The 12,303-nt window shown below is 47.3% G+C and overlaps 1 protein-coding gene across 11 annotated transcripts in view; it reads right to left on the bottom strand.

Annotated features, from left to right (window-relative positions):
• Positions 1–12,278, bottom strand: part of ANKS3 (ankyrin repeat and sterile alpha motif domain containing 3) — a 34,081-nt gene extending 21,803 nt beyond the window's left edge. For 4 of the 11 annotated variants that reach the window (XM_045461037.1, XM_045461038.1, XM_045461039.1 and 1 more), the window contains exons 1-6: positions 12,148–12,260; positions 11,901–12,017; positions 8,944–9,115; positions 6,331–6,529; positions 6,015–6,136; positions 3,904–3,985 (exon numbers count right to left, since the gene is read on the bottom strand). In XM_045461037.1, coding sequence (XP_045316993.1) covers positions 3,904–3,985; positions 6,015–6,136; positions 6,331–6,529; positions 8,944–9,115; positions 11,901–11,994 — 669 coding nt within the window. In that variant the 5' untranslated portion in view covers positions 11,995–12,017; positions 12,148–12,260. Of the gene's footprint in view, positions 1–3,903; positions 3,986–6,014; positions 6,210–6,330; positions 6,530–8,877; positions 8,903–8,943; positions 9,116–11,900; positions 12,018–12,147 lie in introns of those variants that run through there. The other 7 variants (XM_045461043.1, XM_045461044.1, XM_045461041.1 and 4 more) reach the window with 6 other exon arrangements.
• Positions 12,279–12,303: the final 25 nt, after the last annotated feature.

The raw sequence follows: 12,303 nt of genomic DNA, 5'->3' as shown, positions 1-12,303 counted from the left end.
CTTCCAGTTCTACCTTACTTGAAATCAAACTCTCAACTCAGAAGCAGAGGTTATGCTTTTTACAGGTTTGAGCTCATACTCATCTATTCTTCACCTTATGCTAGGCCTTAAGAGTGCAGTTACCTTCAGAGAACAATTATTTGCAAAAAGAAAGCCCAAATGGCTGATAAATATGCGAAACAATGCTCAACCTCACCAGAAATCAGAGAAAGGCAAAAACAGGAGACAGCTCATCTGACAGTGTACAAGTGTTATTGAGGGCATACAGGATGAGAGCTACAACGATCAGAACATCAATCAGGAAAGTCAGTTAACACTGTCTGGTAAAGATTCACCCACCCTACACACAAAAAAATTCTACTTGAAGAATATACTCTGATTTCTTTAAAATCTCTCCACACATGCTCGAGAAGACAAGTAAAAAACGAAAACCACAGCCCTGTCAACAACAGCAAAGTGGAAACAACTTAAATGTCCACTAAGAAAGGAATGAATAAAATGTAAAATACTCTTATGTTCAACATACATAGAGCTGTCAAAATGAATGAACTGTATCTCCAAGTACCAGAACTCTGTTGAATGACACGTAACAGTCTGACATGTTATTTACACGTATCTTTAAAATACATAAAACAGGGGCGCCTAGGTGGTTCAGTCGGTTAAGCATCTGACTTCGGCTCAGGTAGCGATCTCGCGGTCCGTGAGTTCGAGCCCTGCGTCGGGCTCTGTGCTGACTGCTCAGAGCCTGGAGCCTGTTTCAGATTCTGTGTCTCCTTCTCTCTCTGACCCTCCCCCATTCATGCTCTGTCTCTCTCTGTCTCAAAAATAAATAAACGTTAAAAAATAAATAAATAAAATAAAAAATAAAATAAAATAAAATAAAATAAAATAAAATAAAATAAAATAAAATAAAATAAATATATAAAACAATCTGTGCATTCCTTGAGGTCACACAGTGCGTGATGAAAGTATAAACTCAGGGACAGGAAAGGTACAGACCAACATCTGCAGAGAGGTCACCCTGGGATCATGTGGGTGGTATTAGATTTATCTTCTGTACTTTTCTGTATGTTGACAGTACTTCAAGGGGGGCGCCTGGGTGGCTCAGTCGGTTAAGCATACGACTCTTGATTTCAGCTCAGGTCTTGATCTCACAATTGTGGGATCAAACTCCGCGGCGGGCTCTGTGCTGAGCGTGGAGCCTGCTTAGGATTCTCTGCCCCACCCCAACTCACATGCACTCTCTCTCAAAATAAACAAACGTTTAAAAAAAAAAAAAAAAAAGGAAAGAGGGGATCCTGGGTGGCTCAGTTGGCTAAGCATCCGACTTCAGCTCAGGTCATGATCTCACGGTTCATGGGTTCAAGCCCTGTGTCCGGCTCCGCACTATCAGCGCGGAGCCTGGAGCCTGCTTCAGATTGTGTGTCTCTCTCTCTCTCTCTCTCTCTCTGCTCCACCTCCACTTGCATCCTGTCTCTCTCTCTCAAAAATAAGTAATCAAAATTTAAGGTTCATAATTCTTGCTACTGTGGAGAGAATGGAAGCTTGTACAGTTTGTTCTTCAGATGGCAAGTGAGCAACACCTATGTTAAGACTGTCCTTACACTCCACGCAAAATTCTACCTTCAGTACTCAACCAGACAGATGTGGTCACACACGTGTGCAGAGATGTATGTGCAGAAAGTCTCCACGGCACTGTGTGTGACAGCAAATGGCTGGCAACGACCTAGTTTCATCCACAGACCACTGTCAAATCTCTGATCCATCCCTACAAGGGAGTGCTGTGCCGCCATGAAAAGAGAGAGAGAAGAGAGCTTAACATACACTAATATAGAACAATCTCCCCAACAGACAGTTAAAAAAAAAAAAAAAAATCAAGCTGAGAAGCAGGTTGCAGCAAAGGGGGCAGGCAGGCTCCCTGTACCCCTGTCTCATGTAAGTGTACTATCCCCAAATTCTTTTTCAAAGAAAAACAGCCTATTAACATTGTATTATGTTCAAGTTTCTACCAATGAGTAAGTAAAACACAAACTATCCAATAAAGTGGGCCCCAAAATAGAGAAAACTCATAAAAAAAATACAAATTGGCCAATAAATGTATCTTTAAATGTTCAACTTCACTAATAAGTACAAACCCAAACGAGATACCACATTTCTGTCACCACATTGGCGGAAACTTGACACGAGTAAGTTCCTGAGCTGGTGAAGACATGAGAAAACGGGCCCCTTCACATACTACTGGTGGGGAGGCAAGAGACCACCCTTCAGTGGGAATTTGTTAGGACTTCTATTTCTCCTGAACTTTTTTAACAACTTTATTAAGATATAATTCACGTACCATGCAATTCACCCACTTACAATGTATAATTCAGAGGCATGCAGCCATCACCACAATCAATTTCAGAACATTTCTCTCACCCTGAAAAGAGATCCTGTACCCCTTAAATACTACCCTCTCTCCAATACTCCCATCTCTCATCATCCCTTCCCACCCGCTGCTGCTGGCCCTAGGCCACCATTAATCTACTTTCCATCTCTACAGATTTGCTCATTCAGGACATTTCAAATATAAAGAATCATACAATATGTGGTCCTTTGTGCCTGGCTCTTATCACTCAGTAGTATTTTCAAGGTCCATGTTGTAATACGTGTCAGAACTTTACTCCTTTTTATGGCTCAGTAACATTCCATTGTGTGGAAAGACCACATTTTACTTATCCATTTATCAGTTGATGGACATGTGGATTTCCACCTTTTGGTTATGGCGAAAAAACACTGCTATGGACATTGTGTGTTAAGTGTTTGTGTGGACCTGTTTTCAATTCTCTGGGGGTAGATACGGAGGAGAGCGGCTTTATGTTTAACTGTTTGAGAAACTGCCAGACGGTTTTCCCAACAGGCTGCATCATTTTACGTTCCTGTCAGCAGTGTGTGAGGCTTCCAACTGTCCACATCCTCACCCACTTATTACTGTCTGTCTTTTTATGTTACAGACGTCCCAGTAGTTTTGATTTACAATTCAACATGTGAGTTGGGGCGGCATGGGTGGCTCAGTCCGTTGAGTGTCCGACTTTGGATCAGATCATGATCTCATGGTTTGTGGATTCAAGTCCCACATCGGGCTTGCTGCTGTCAGCGTGGAGCCTGCTTCAGATCCTCTGTCCCCCTCTCTCTCTACCTCTCCCCGACTTGCACTCTCTCAAAAATCAATTAAAAAAAAAAAATTAAAAAAATTAACATGTGAACACCAGCAACCCCTCCTACAGAAATACGATATACAGAAATACCTGCACATTCCCTGTACAGAGAGGGTCTCTAGAGCACTGTTTATAACTGTAAAATGTAAGAAACCTAAATCTCAACTACTATGGAACTGATTAATTACACCCATGTATACTGTAGAAGGAAAAAAAGGTCTATTGCATATTAAGCGATCTTCTAAAAGCTGCAGAGTAAATACACAGTAGAATCCCACTCCGCTCAAAATGGAAAGCACTGTGTTTACAGTTGTCTACAGGTACACCTTCCTAAGCGGAAGAGTCTGGGGCTGCCTCAAACCAAGTGGGCACCTTGGGGAGAAGCAGGGGGTGGCTGAAAAGGGAGGAAGATCTTAGCATTCTTACTCTAATGTTTTTAAGTAATGGGATAAGTTATTTACTTTCTAAAACATATTTTCCACAGTTTTGAAATGATAGCATTACAGGAACAGGTGTCTATTTTTACTCACCACTGTACCTGAGTGCCACACAACACTTGGCATCCACAGATAGGATGAAAACGTGCTCAATAAATAGAAAGCGGCTACTTCCGTGCAGCAGAAAACTCTGTGATAGCTCATACTTCAAGGAGAAGATTCTTCACCTACTGTGACTAAAGTGTAAGCTAACAAACAGGGTCACTTACATGATTGAGAAAATACTGCACAATTATTTCATGGCCAGAGGCAGCTGCTTCCATCAAAGGAGTAAATCCATATACTGGTTCCCTACAAGACAGAGGCCATGGTCAGACAATTATTGGAGAGAAGTTTGCCACGCAGAAGCTTCCCTGCTGCAGACAAGACCAAGCTGGTGCAAAGTCACCCTTCCCTAAGCACAGAGGTCTCCCTCTCCCTAGAACCAACAGAGAGATGTGAAAAAGTTCACATTAACACATCAGCCTCATAAATTCTTCTGGTTCTACCCTTTTTTTAAGTTTATTTATTTGAGAGAGACAGAGAGAGAGAAAGAGGGGGCACTCAGGTGGCTCAGTCGGTTAAGCGTCCAACTCTTAGTTTTAGCTCAGGTCATGATTTCATGGTTTAGTGAGTTCAATCCTGCTTGGCATTCTCTGTCTCCCTCTCTCTCTGCCCCTCTGTCACTCACGCTCTTAAAGTAAATAAACTTTAAAAATTAAAAAAAAAAAAAAAAAAAAAGAGGGAGACAGAGAGCAGGAGAGGGGCAGAGAGACAGGGAGGGAGAGAATCCCAAGCAAGCTCAACGTTGTCAGCACAGAGGCCAACCTGGGTCTCAATCTCATGAGCGCGAGATCATGACCTGAGCCAACACCAAGAGTAGGACGCTTAACTGAATGAGCCACCCAGGTGCCCCCGATAATCACTCCTAAGCTGCTTCCACTTGCCACCTCTTAAATTTCCATTTTAATTACAAGCCAAAAGCAACTGTTGCCCTTCACTGCACACAGAAAGCCAGTGTCTCCCTTCCACCTATCCAGATCCTATGCCTTGAGCTCAACATCTTCCAGAAACCCTCCCAAAAGCTCCAGGACCAACCATCTACCTTGTCCTTAGTTTGCCTAGTATCTGATGCTTATTTTGGGGTTTGCTTACAATTTGCTCAGCACTGCCTACAGCTGCCCTCTGACCCTCACTTCCCTTCAGACTGGTCTAGAAGACAGGAACCAAGCTAAATCCTGCGTTTCATCCATTGTAAGATACACCATTTTTGCATTTTAACATCTCCCAAGCCAGAATTTATCTTAAAATCAACAGGCAAGTGGCATTTTGATCAGTGGCACTTCTTCCTCAGTGGCATATGAAACGGTGGCGTGTATCTTGTAAGAGATGGCTTCAGCCAGGGGCATGCACAGGGTCAGGTGGATGCGGGGCTGGTACTTGCTGTGCTGAAAGGGGATTATCACTGTGACATGCTTTGGACGACAACACCCCTTCCGGCTTACAAAACTCATGACTGCTTTCAAAGCATCACCTCACCCAACACAGACAAAGGCAAGAAGGAGAAAGGAGTTAGCATTTAATGCATGTAAACGGAGTGCCACTCACAATGCCAGGCCCAGGCCCCTGATGTGTGACAGAACATGTAATTTTTCTAACAACTCCATGACACCGGTATTGCCATCCCCAGTTTTCAGGCTCAGTGGCACCTGGGTGACTCAGTCAGTTAAGTGACTTCGGCTCAGGTCAAGATCTCGCAGTTCACAAGTTTGAGCCCCATCTGACTCCCTGCTGTTAGCACAGAGACCGTTTAAGAGTCTCTGTCCTCCTCTCTCTGCCCCTCACCTGCTTGTGCTCTCTCAAATATAAATAAACATTAGAAAAAAAAAAAAAAAAAAAGAGGGACACCTGAGAGGCTCAGTCGGTTAAGCGTCCGACTGTGGCTCAGGTCATGATCTCGCAGTTGGTGGGTTTGGACTCTGTGTTGACAGCTGGGAGCCTGGAGCCTGCTTCGGATTATGTGTCTCCCCCTCTCTCTCCGCCCTTGTCCTGCTCACACTCTGTCTCTGTCTCTGTCTCTCAAAAATAAATAAATATTTTAAAAAGTTAATAAAAAAAGAGAAAGGAAGGAAGGAAGGAAGGAAGAAAATGAGACTCAGAGCACTTAAAGTGCTGTACCCAATGTCCCCTGACAGATGCAGGAAAAAGCTCGGCCTATCCTCAAGCTCCCCATGCCTGGACAGGACTGTCCCCTCTGCCCAAGGCAGGGGCTACTCTGCACTCTAGCCTCCCCAGCTGCCCTCCTCAGAGTCAGAGCGACCACCAAAGACCTGGTAATCACCTCACGTTGGCATTCGCTCCACTGTCCAAAAGGAACTTGACCATCTGCTGGTGCCCAGCGCTGGTGCAGTGGAAGAGGGCAGTCCAGCCTTGAATGTCCTTCATTTCCAGCTCGGCACCTTGCTTCAAGAGAACACAGAATGCTCGTTACAGCCTCAGCTCTTCTGTGTGGGCGGGCGCCCTCCAGGCCGTCACACTGCAAGAATCAAAGTGATTACACGAACACGCACACGCACACCATGGTCTGCGGTGGTTCACGTCTCTGCCAGAGCCGGGAGCCCCGCACATTTCTGAGCCTGAGTCCCCTCGTAGCTCACCTGGAGGAGAAAGTAGGCGATGCTCTCGTTGCCACAGCTGGAAGCCAGCATCAGTGGAGTCTGCCCTTCCGGGGTCGGCACATTCACACTCACCCCCGCCTCAAGCAGCAGGTGCACGATGGTATCGTGTCCAATGTAGGAAGCATACATCAGCGGGGTCCAGCCACCACCATTCTTCTTATTCAAATCTAACTCTCTCCTAAACAAATGCAAGATATGCTAGACATGTCCCACCATCTCACGTGTGAGGTTTACCAAAGCCGGCGGCAAGGCCAGGTCAAGACAAAGACGGGGAAGTACAGCCAGGAAGCAGAAGTTACCTGCCACGCTAGACATCACAGGGGAGGGGAGGAAGACAGGGGAACAGTTAGGTTTGCTGTACAGCTGCCTCTGCAAAGTCCACAGGGCTATCTTCCTCCTCCAAATGCACATTCTCATTGGCCCCTCCTCCTATCCCAAGGCCAGCAATTCTCTTCTTTCCTACCCCCAGCAACACAGATGGTTCTCAACCGGGGGATTCTGCCCCCCAGGAGACATTTGGCAAAGTCTGGACACATTACTGGTTCACGAGTGCATAAGGAAAAGCACTGGCATCTAGGGGGTGGAGGCCAGGGATGCCGCTAAATATCCTGCATGCACAAGTCAGCGTCCCAACAGAGAATGATCTGGCTTAGATCGTCAGGAGTGCCAAGGTCAAGAAACTGTGACCCGGAGCCTTGATTGCCTTCCAACAGACCAGGATCTGCTAGTCCAGTGCTGGGTGGAAAGGAAAGGGGAAGGGACTCAGACAATGGGTAACATTTCTCCCTCGTCACCTCATCCTACAAAAACATTCTTGGAAAATCAGTACCCAGAGGATCCTATCTTTTTCACTGATTTCCACCAAAATTCTAAAGAAGCGTTTCCCCCAGGAAAAAAAATTATGGGCTTCCTACCCCAGAGTTTGGGCCTGGGGCATGGAAATAACATCCACTTCCAGAACACCCTGCATGGTTCATGCCCCACAGCCTTCCTCTTGCACAATCCCAGCCTCCAGTGGAGGTAGGTGATGCTCTCATTGCCACAGCTGGAAGCCAGCATCTGGCAGTCCAGTCTGACAGTCAACAGTCTGTGCCTCTCAGAGGTTTGGACACAAGAAGCCACACCAGACAATTATGTTCCATTTGCTAGCACCTTCTATTCACTCCGGGATACCCATGCAGCCATCCCAGAAGGTCCTGATCCCAGGAATGCAATGGTAGAGCTGGCTGGGAGAGCGCACAGAGACCAGTCCATCCTGGCCAGATGACCTTCGCTGGTGGCTCAATTCCATGTGGAGAAGAGCCCAGCCCTCCACAGAGTGTCTCTGAGGCTCTGACATGTCCAGTTGGGCCCAAGCCTCCCTTCTGATGCCTCTACTCGCTTCAGGTCCCAGTCTGCTTACTGTCAGCAGCCTTGGTGTCAGCTAGGGCTACAGTCCCAACCAGAGCACAAACACTTCCCCTCTCCCCTGTGGAGCCATTCCAGACTGTGGATTTATTAATTTTTGTAATGTTCTATTTATTTTTGAGAGACGCAGAGTGAGAGTGGGGGAGGGGCAGAGAGAGAGGGAGACACAGAATCCGAAGTAGGCTCCAAGCTGTCAGCACAGAGCCTGATGCGGGGCTCAAACCCACAAACTGTGAGATCATGATCTGAGCCGAAGTCGGACATCCAACCGACTGAGCCACCCAGGCGCCTTCCTGGACTATGCATTTAAACAGTACACCCAAAGGCTTAAAAACCCAAGAACGCCAAAGGAGCAAAGTTGTAACTGGGGTCTCAGTGACCCTGTGAGGGAATGTGCTGCCTGTGTATCCAGCTAACATTCCAAAAGCCACCTGGTACAGGAGCACAAAACATTATGTCTTACCACAGTGCTATACTTGTACTTAACTGGCCACATATTTATAAGTGGCAGTTATGACTTAGGAACCAGAAACCCAGGGCTTATACAAGGCTTTGCTCTGGCTCCCCAGGAACTGAAACAGGCACATGTAGATATAGACAAAGATGGTTTCTCCTAGTTGTCAATGAGAAACAGAAACAATGAGGTGGATGTAAGGGGGTGGAGGCAAGGAGATTGGTCCTTTTCCAAAAACTAAATTAACACATGTGTAAGACTGCAGGTGGCAATCAGGTGGCGATCCCCAGAGAGGAAGATGAATCCCACCTCCTCCTCCTCTATGGTAGAAGCCAGAGTGACAGGAAGGCATAAGGGATAAAAATGAATCTCCTGGGGAAAGGAGGCCACAGGGCATCACTTTCTAACTTTATTTTTGTTTTGTCTGAGCACTTCTGCGATTAGTAAAAACCATAAAATGACTGTAGTTAACAAAAGTCTGAAATGATTCATAAGCTTATGAAAAAAGCCCAAACTGTCGTTTTCTTCTTAGGAATAAAAACGGACTTATTCGTGTCCAGCCTAAATCATTAGTGACAGCTGTCCGACAGACACAGGGATATATCTCGGTGTGTTCCATGTCTGCGACTGTGTGCAAGGCCCCATAAGCTCACTGACAGCCCTACCTGGGATCTGAAGCCACAGAGACGGTACTCAAAATCTGAGCAGGAACATTTCCCAAGGTCTCTTACCGCTGCACACATTCCTTCACCACTTCATATTGGCCAATGGAAGCAGCTGTGTGAAGATCCAAGGGGACGGCCAGCTCCTCCCGGCCGACCTGAGCACCCAGCCCATGCCACATGGACAAGCTGCAGTTCAGGAGTTCTGGCTCACTGGCTTCATCGCTGAGCTCCGACATCACTGTGGAGGGAGATCGAGGGGTTAGAGCGTTCCTTCCTGGTTGTTCCAGGGAACAGAACAGGATGGTCACACCCGCCCCCTGCAGTAGGCAGCTGGTCACTATCCTAGCAGACTGCCACTCAATGCAGCCAACTCCTGGGACAGACTTAGAAGATTATCATTAAGTGCTATATGGTTTGGGCAGCTCCATCCTTCTAATACTGGTGAGCTTGTCACCAGACACAAAGAAAGGAGCATATATGGTGAGTCACACACTGCAGTGGACACTTTCCTTCATCAACCCTCAGGCCCCAGTTCTACAAAGGGAATTCTCCAGGAACTCAGGAAGCCTGACAACCTCTTGGATGGGCAGTTAAGAAACGTTAATTGGGTCACTGGACCTAATCAACTCTTGGGTGTGGTGGGAAAGAAGCCTGGACTTGGGAGTTATATCAAAATTTAACTCTGCTATTTACCATCTCCAGTCTTTACTTCTGCGCTAATGGGGGCATAGCTCAAGGGGCTCTTGTTAAACACACATGGACGAAAGGATAAGTAAACAGTGGCACAGCCGTATATTGGAACGCTACTAATAAGCAGAAGGTACAAACAGTTGACACACACAGTAATAGACACAACATATGAATGAACATCAAACTCACTGTGCTAAAGAAGTCAGACTCAAAGGCTACCTACTTTATGATTCCATTTACAGAATGGAAAAACAAAATGGAAGGGCTGGAGGACAGATCAGCGAGACTGGGGTTAGGAATGGGGGGACCACAAAGGGACAGCAAGAGGGAATTTGGGGGGAATGTTTTATATACTGGTTGGTAGATATGTTGACTCTATACGTTAATCAAAACTCATAGACCCAAACACCAAATGAGTGAATTTTAATGTAAACATTTTTTTTATTTAAAAAAAATTTTTTTTAATCCTTGTTTATTTTTGGGGGAGAGAGAGAGAGAGACAGAATGTGAGTGGGGGAGGAGCAGAGAGAGAGGGAAACAGAAATTGAAGCAGGCTCCAGGCTGTGAGCTCTCGGCACAGAGCCCAACACAGGGCTGAAACCCAAGAATGGTGAGTTCGTGACCTGAGCAGAAGTCGGACACTTAACCGACCGAGCCACCCAGGAGCACCCTAAGGTAAAAATTTTAAACAAATCTTTAAAAAGAAAAGACAAGTAAGTCCCAGCACAGAAACTATGATGTGATTGGTGTTTGGCAAAGGCTGACTGAGTAGGAATCCACCCATACATTCCTTGAAAACAGGAGGGATGGGAGAGTGATACACTGGAAAATTTGTGGGGTGGTGGAACGTTCCTGGAGAGCCACTGTACCAGGATGAGGAGTCCATGGAAGTCCTTTATTCTGGGAGTCCTAACCAAATCAATGCCAGGCCATTAGCTTCCTATTAGAACCTTTAGGTCCCCAAGTAACTTTTGTCTCCTACCTACTATGGGTGGGAGAGAACAAGGAAACAAGTACAGCAAAGAGAGAAAAGGAGGGTCATGTCCATTCAGATGGCCTAAAGGCACTCCAGCAGTTCACAGATGCATTAGGACCTCCGTCTCTACTAAAGAATGCTTCCACACTCCAGGTAACAGCTGAGATGGCCAAACAACTAACAAGCCACCAATCTGAGGCACAAAGAATCTTGTAAGCCCTTGGCCAGAATATGTGTACATATGATGGGGCCTGTAGGTAACCAAGTTCCGAGCAAAGCCCAATGTTCTGGTACCACCACCTCCTCACACTGGCAGGGCCCGAGATCAACCAGCTTTCTCACTCTGCAGGCAAGAAACCCCAACCTGAATAGTCCAAGCCAACAAATACTGGATAAGAACCCAAATAAGCCAAGTGCCAGTTCAGGGCCCCTTTCCACACATCCCTCAAGCCTCCTATAGGTGGGTCTCTTTTACTCCAAATGCCTCCTCCAGAGTGGAGTCCATGCAGTCTCTCATATATTTTTTAAAGTTTATTTATTTACAGGAGTGCCTGGGTAGCTCAGTAGGTTAAGAGTCCCACTTCGGCTCAGGTCATGATCTCGTGGTTTGTGGGTTAGAGCCCCCCGGGTCAGGCTCTGTGCTGACAGCTCAGAGCCTGGAGCCTCCTTCGGATTCCGTGTCTCCCTTTCTTTCTGCCCCTCTCCCACTCGCAGTCTGTCTCCCTCCCCTTCAAAAATAAATAGACATTAAAAAAAATTAAGTTTATTTATATATTTATTTTGAGAGACAGAAAGTACAAGCGGGGGAAGGCCAGAGAAAGGAGAGAGAGAATCTCAAGCAGGCTCCGCAGCCACAGCACGGAGCCCCACGCGGGGCTCGAACTCACAAACCATGAGATCATGACCTCAGCCGGTCATGAGCCGAGACCAAGAGTCGGAAGCTTAACTGCCTGAGCCAGCCAGGTGCCCCTATGTGGTCTCTCTTATTATTAGAGGCTCAGGTGTCTCTCACCCTGCAAGGCGTCAGTCACAACCAGGCCCGGCTCTAGGAGCCTATGGAGAGAGAACTCGGATGCCACGGGGCCGTAAAGCTATTGGTACTTCTTTTATCACCATGCCACATGCCACACACTCTACAATGATGGGGTATTTGTTATGAATAAAACGATTACGTTCATCCATACATTTGTATACTTGCTTAGTATCCATTACCTTTTCAATAACCCAAAAACCTTAACTAAAAAATAATGACGCTGATAGTCGGCCGCCACGCCCACAGGGAGGAAGTCTGCAAAAGCCCAAAGGCAGCCCGTCTCGTCCTGACGCGTGAGCCGTTCGCGCAGACTGGGGTACCCACCCTGGTTGTCAAGCCCCGGGGTGGGTCCTTCGAGAACACCGCCAGGCCAGACCGCACAGACATCCCCTGACACCTCCTCCTGGTAACCCCACATGGCACGTGGCTCTGCCGTCGCCTCTACAAGGATGCAAAAGCGGAAGCGTCGCCAGAAACTCACGCGGCTACCAAGCGGCGGGCCGGGCCTGGCGGCAAACAGGCAGGCGGCAAATGCCGGCCCCAGGCGGTGTCGGGCCGCCACCGAGCGTACCTGCGCTGAGTCCCGGTGCGCCGCCGCACTCTTTCAGCCCGGCGCGCTCGCCGCCACGCACGCCCGGGCTCCCTCCGCGCGGGCTGCCGCCGCAGCGCCCGGACACCGCGACCCCGCTCCCGCCCCGGAAGTGGTTGCGGGAGGCGCGGAGCACGC

The sequence above is a fragment of the Leopardus geoffroyi genome, chromosome E3 (assembly GCF_018350155.1).
Source record: "Leopardus geoffroyi isolate Oge1 chromosome E3, O.geoffroyi_Oge1_pat1.0, whole genome shotgun sequence".
Taxonomy (NCBI): domain Eukaryota; kingdom Metazoa; phylum Chordata; class Mammalia; order Carnivora; family Felidae; genus Leopardus; species Leopardus geoffroyi.
This window is presented reverse-complemented; position numbering and strand designations above follow the sequence as displayed.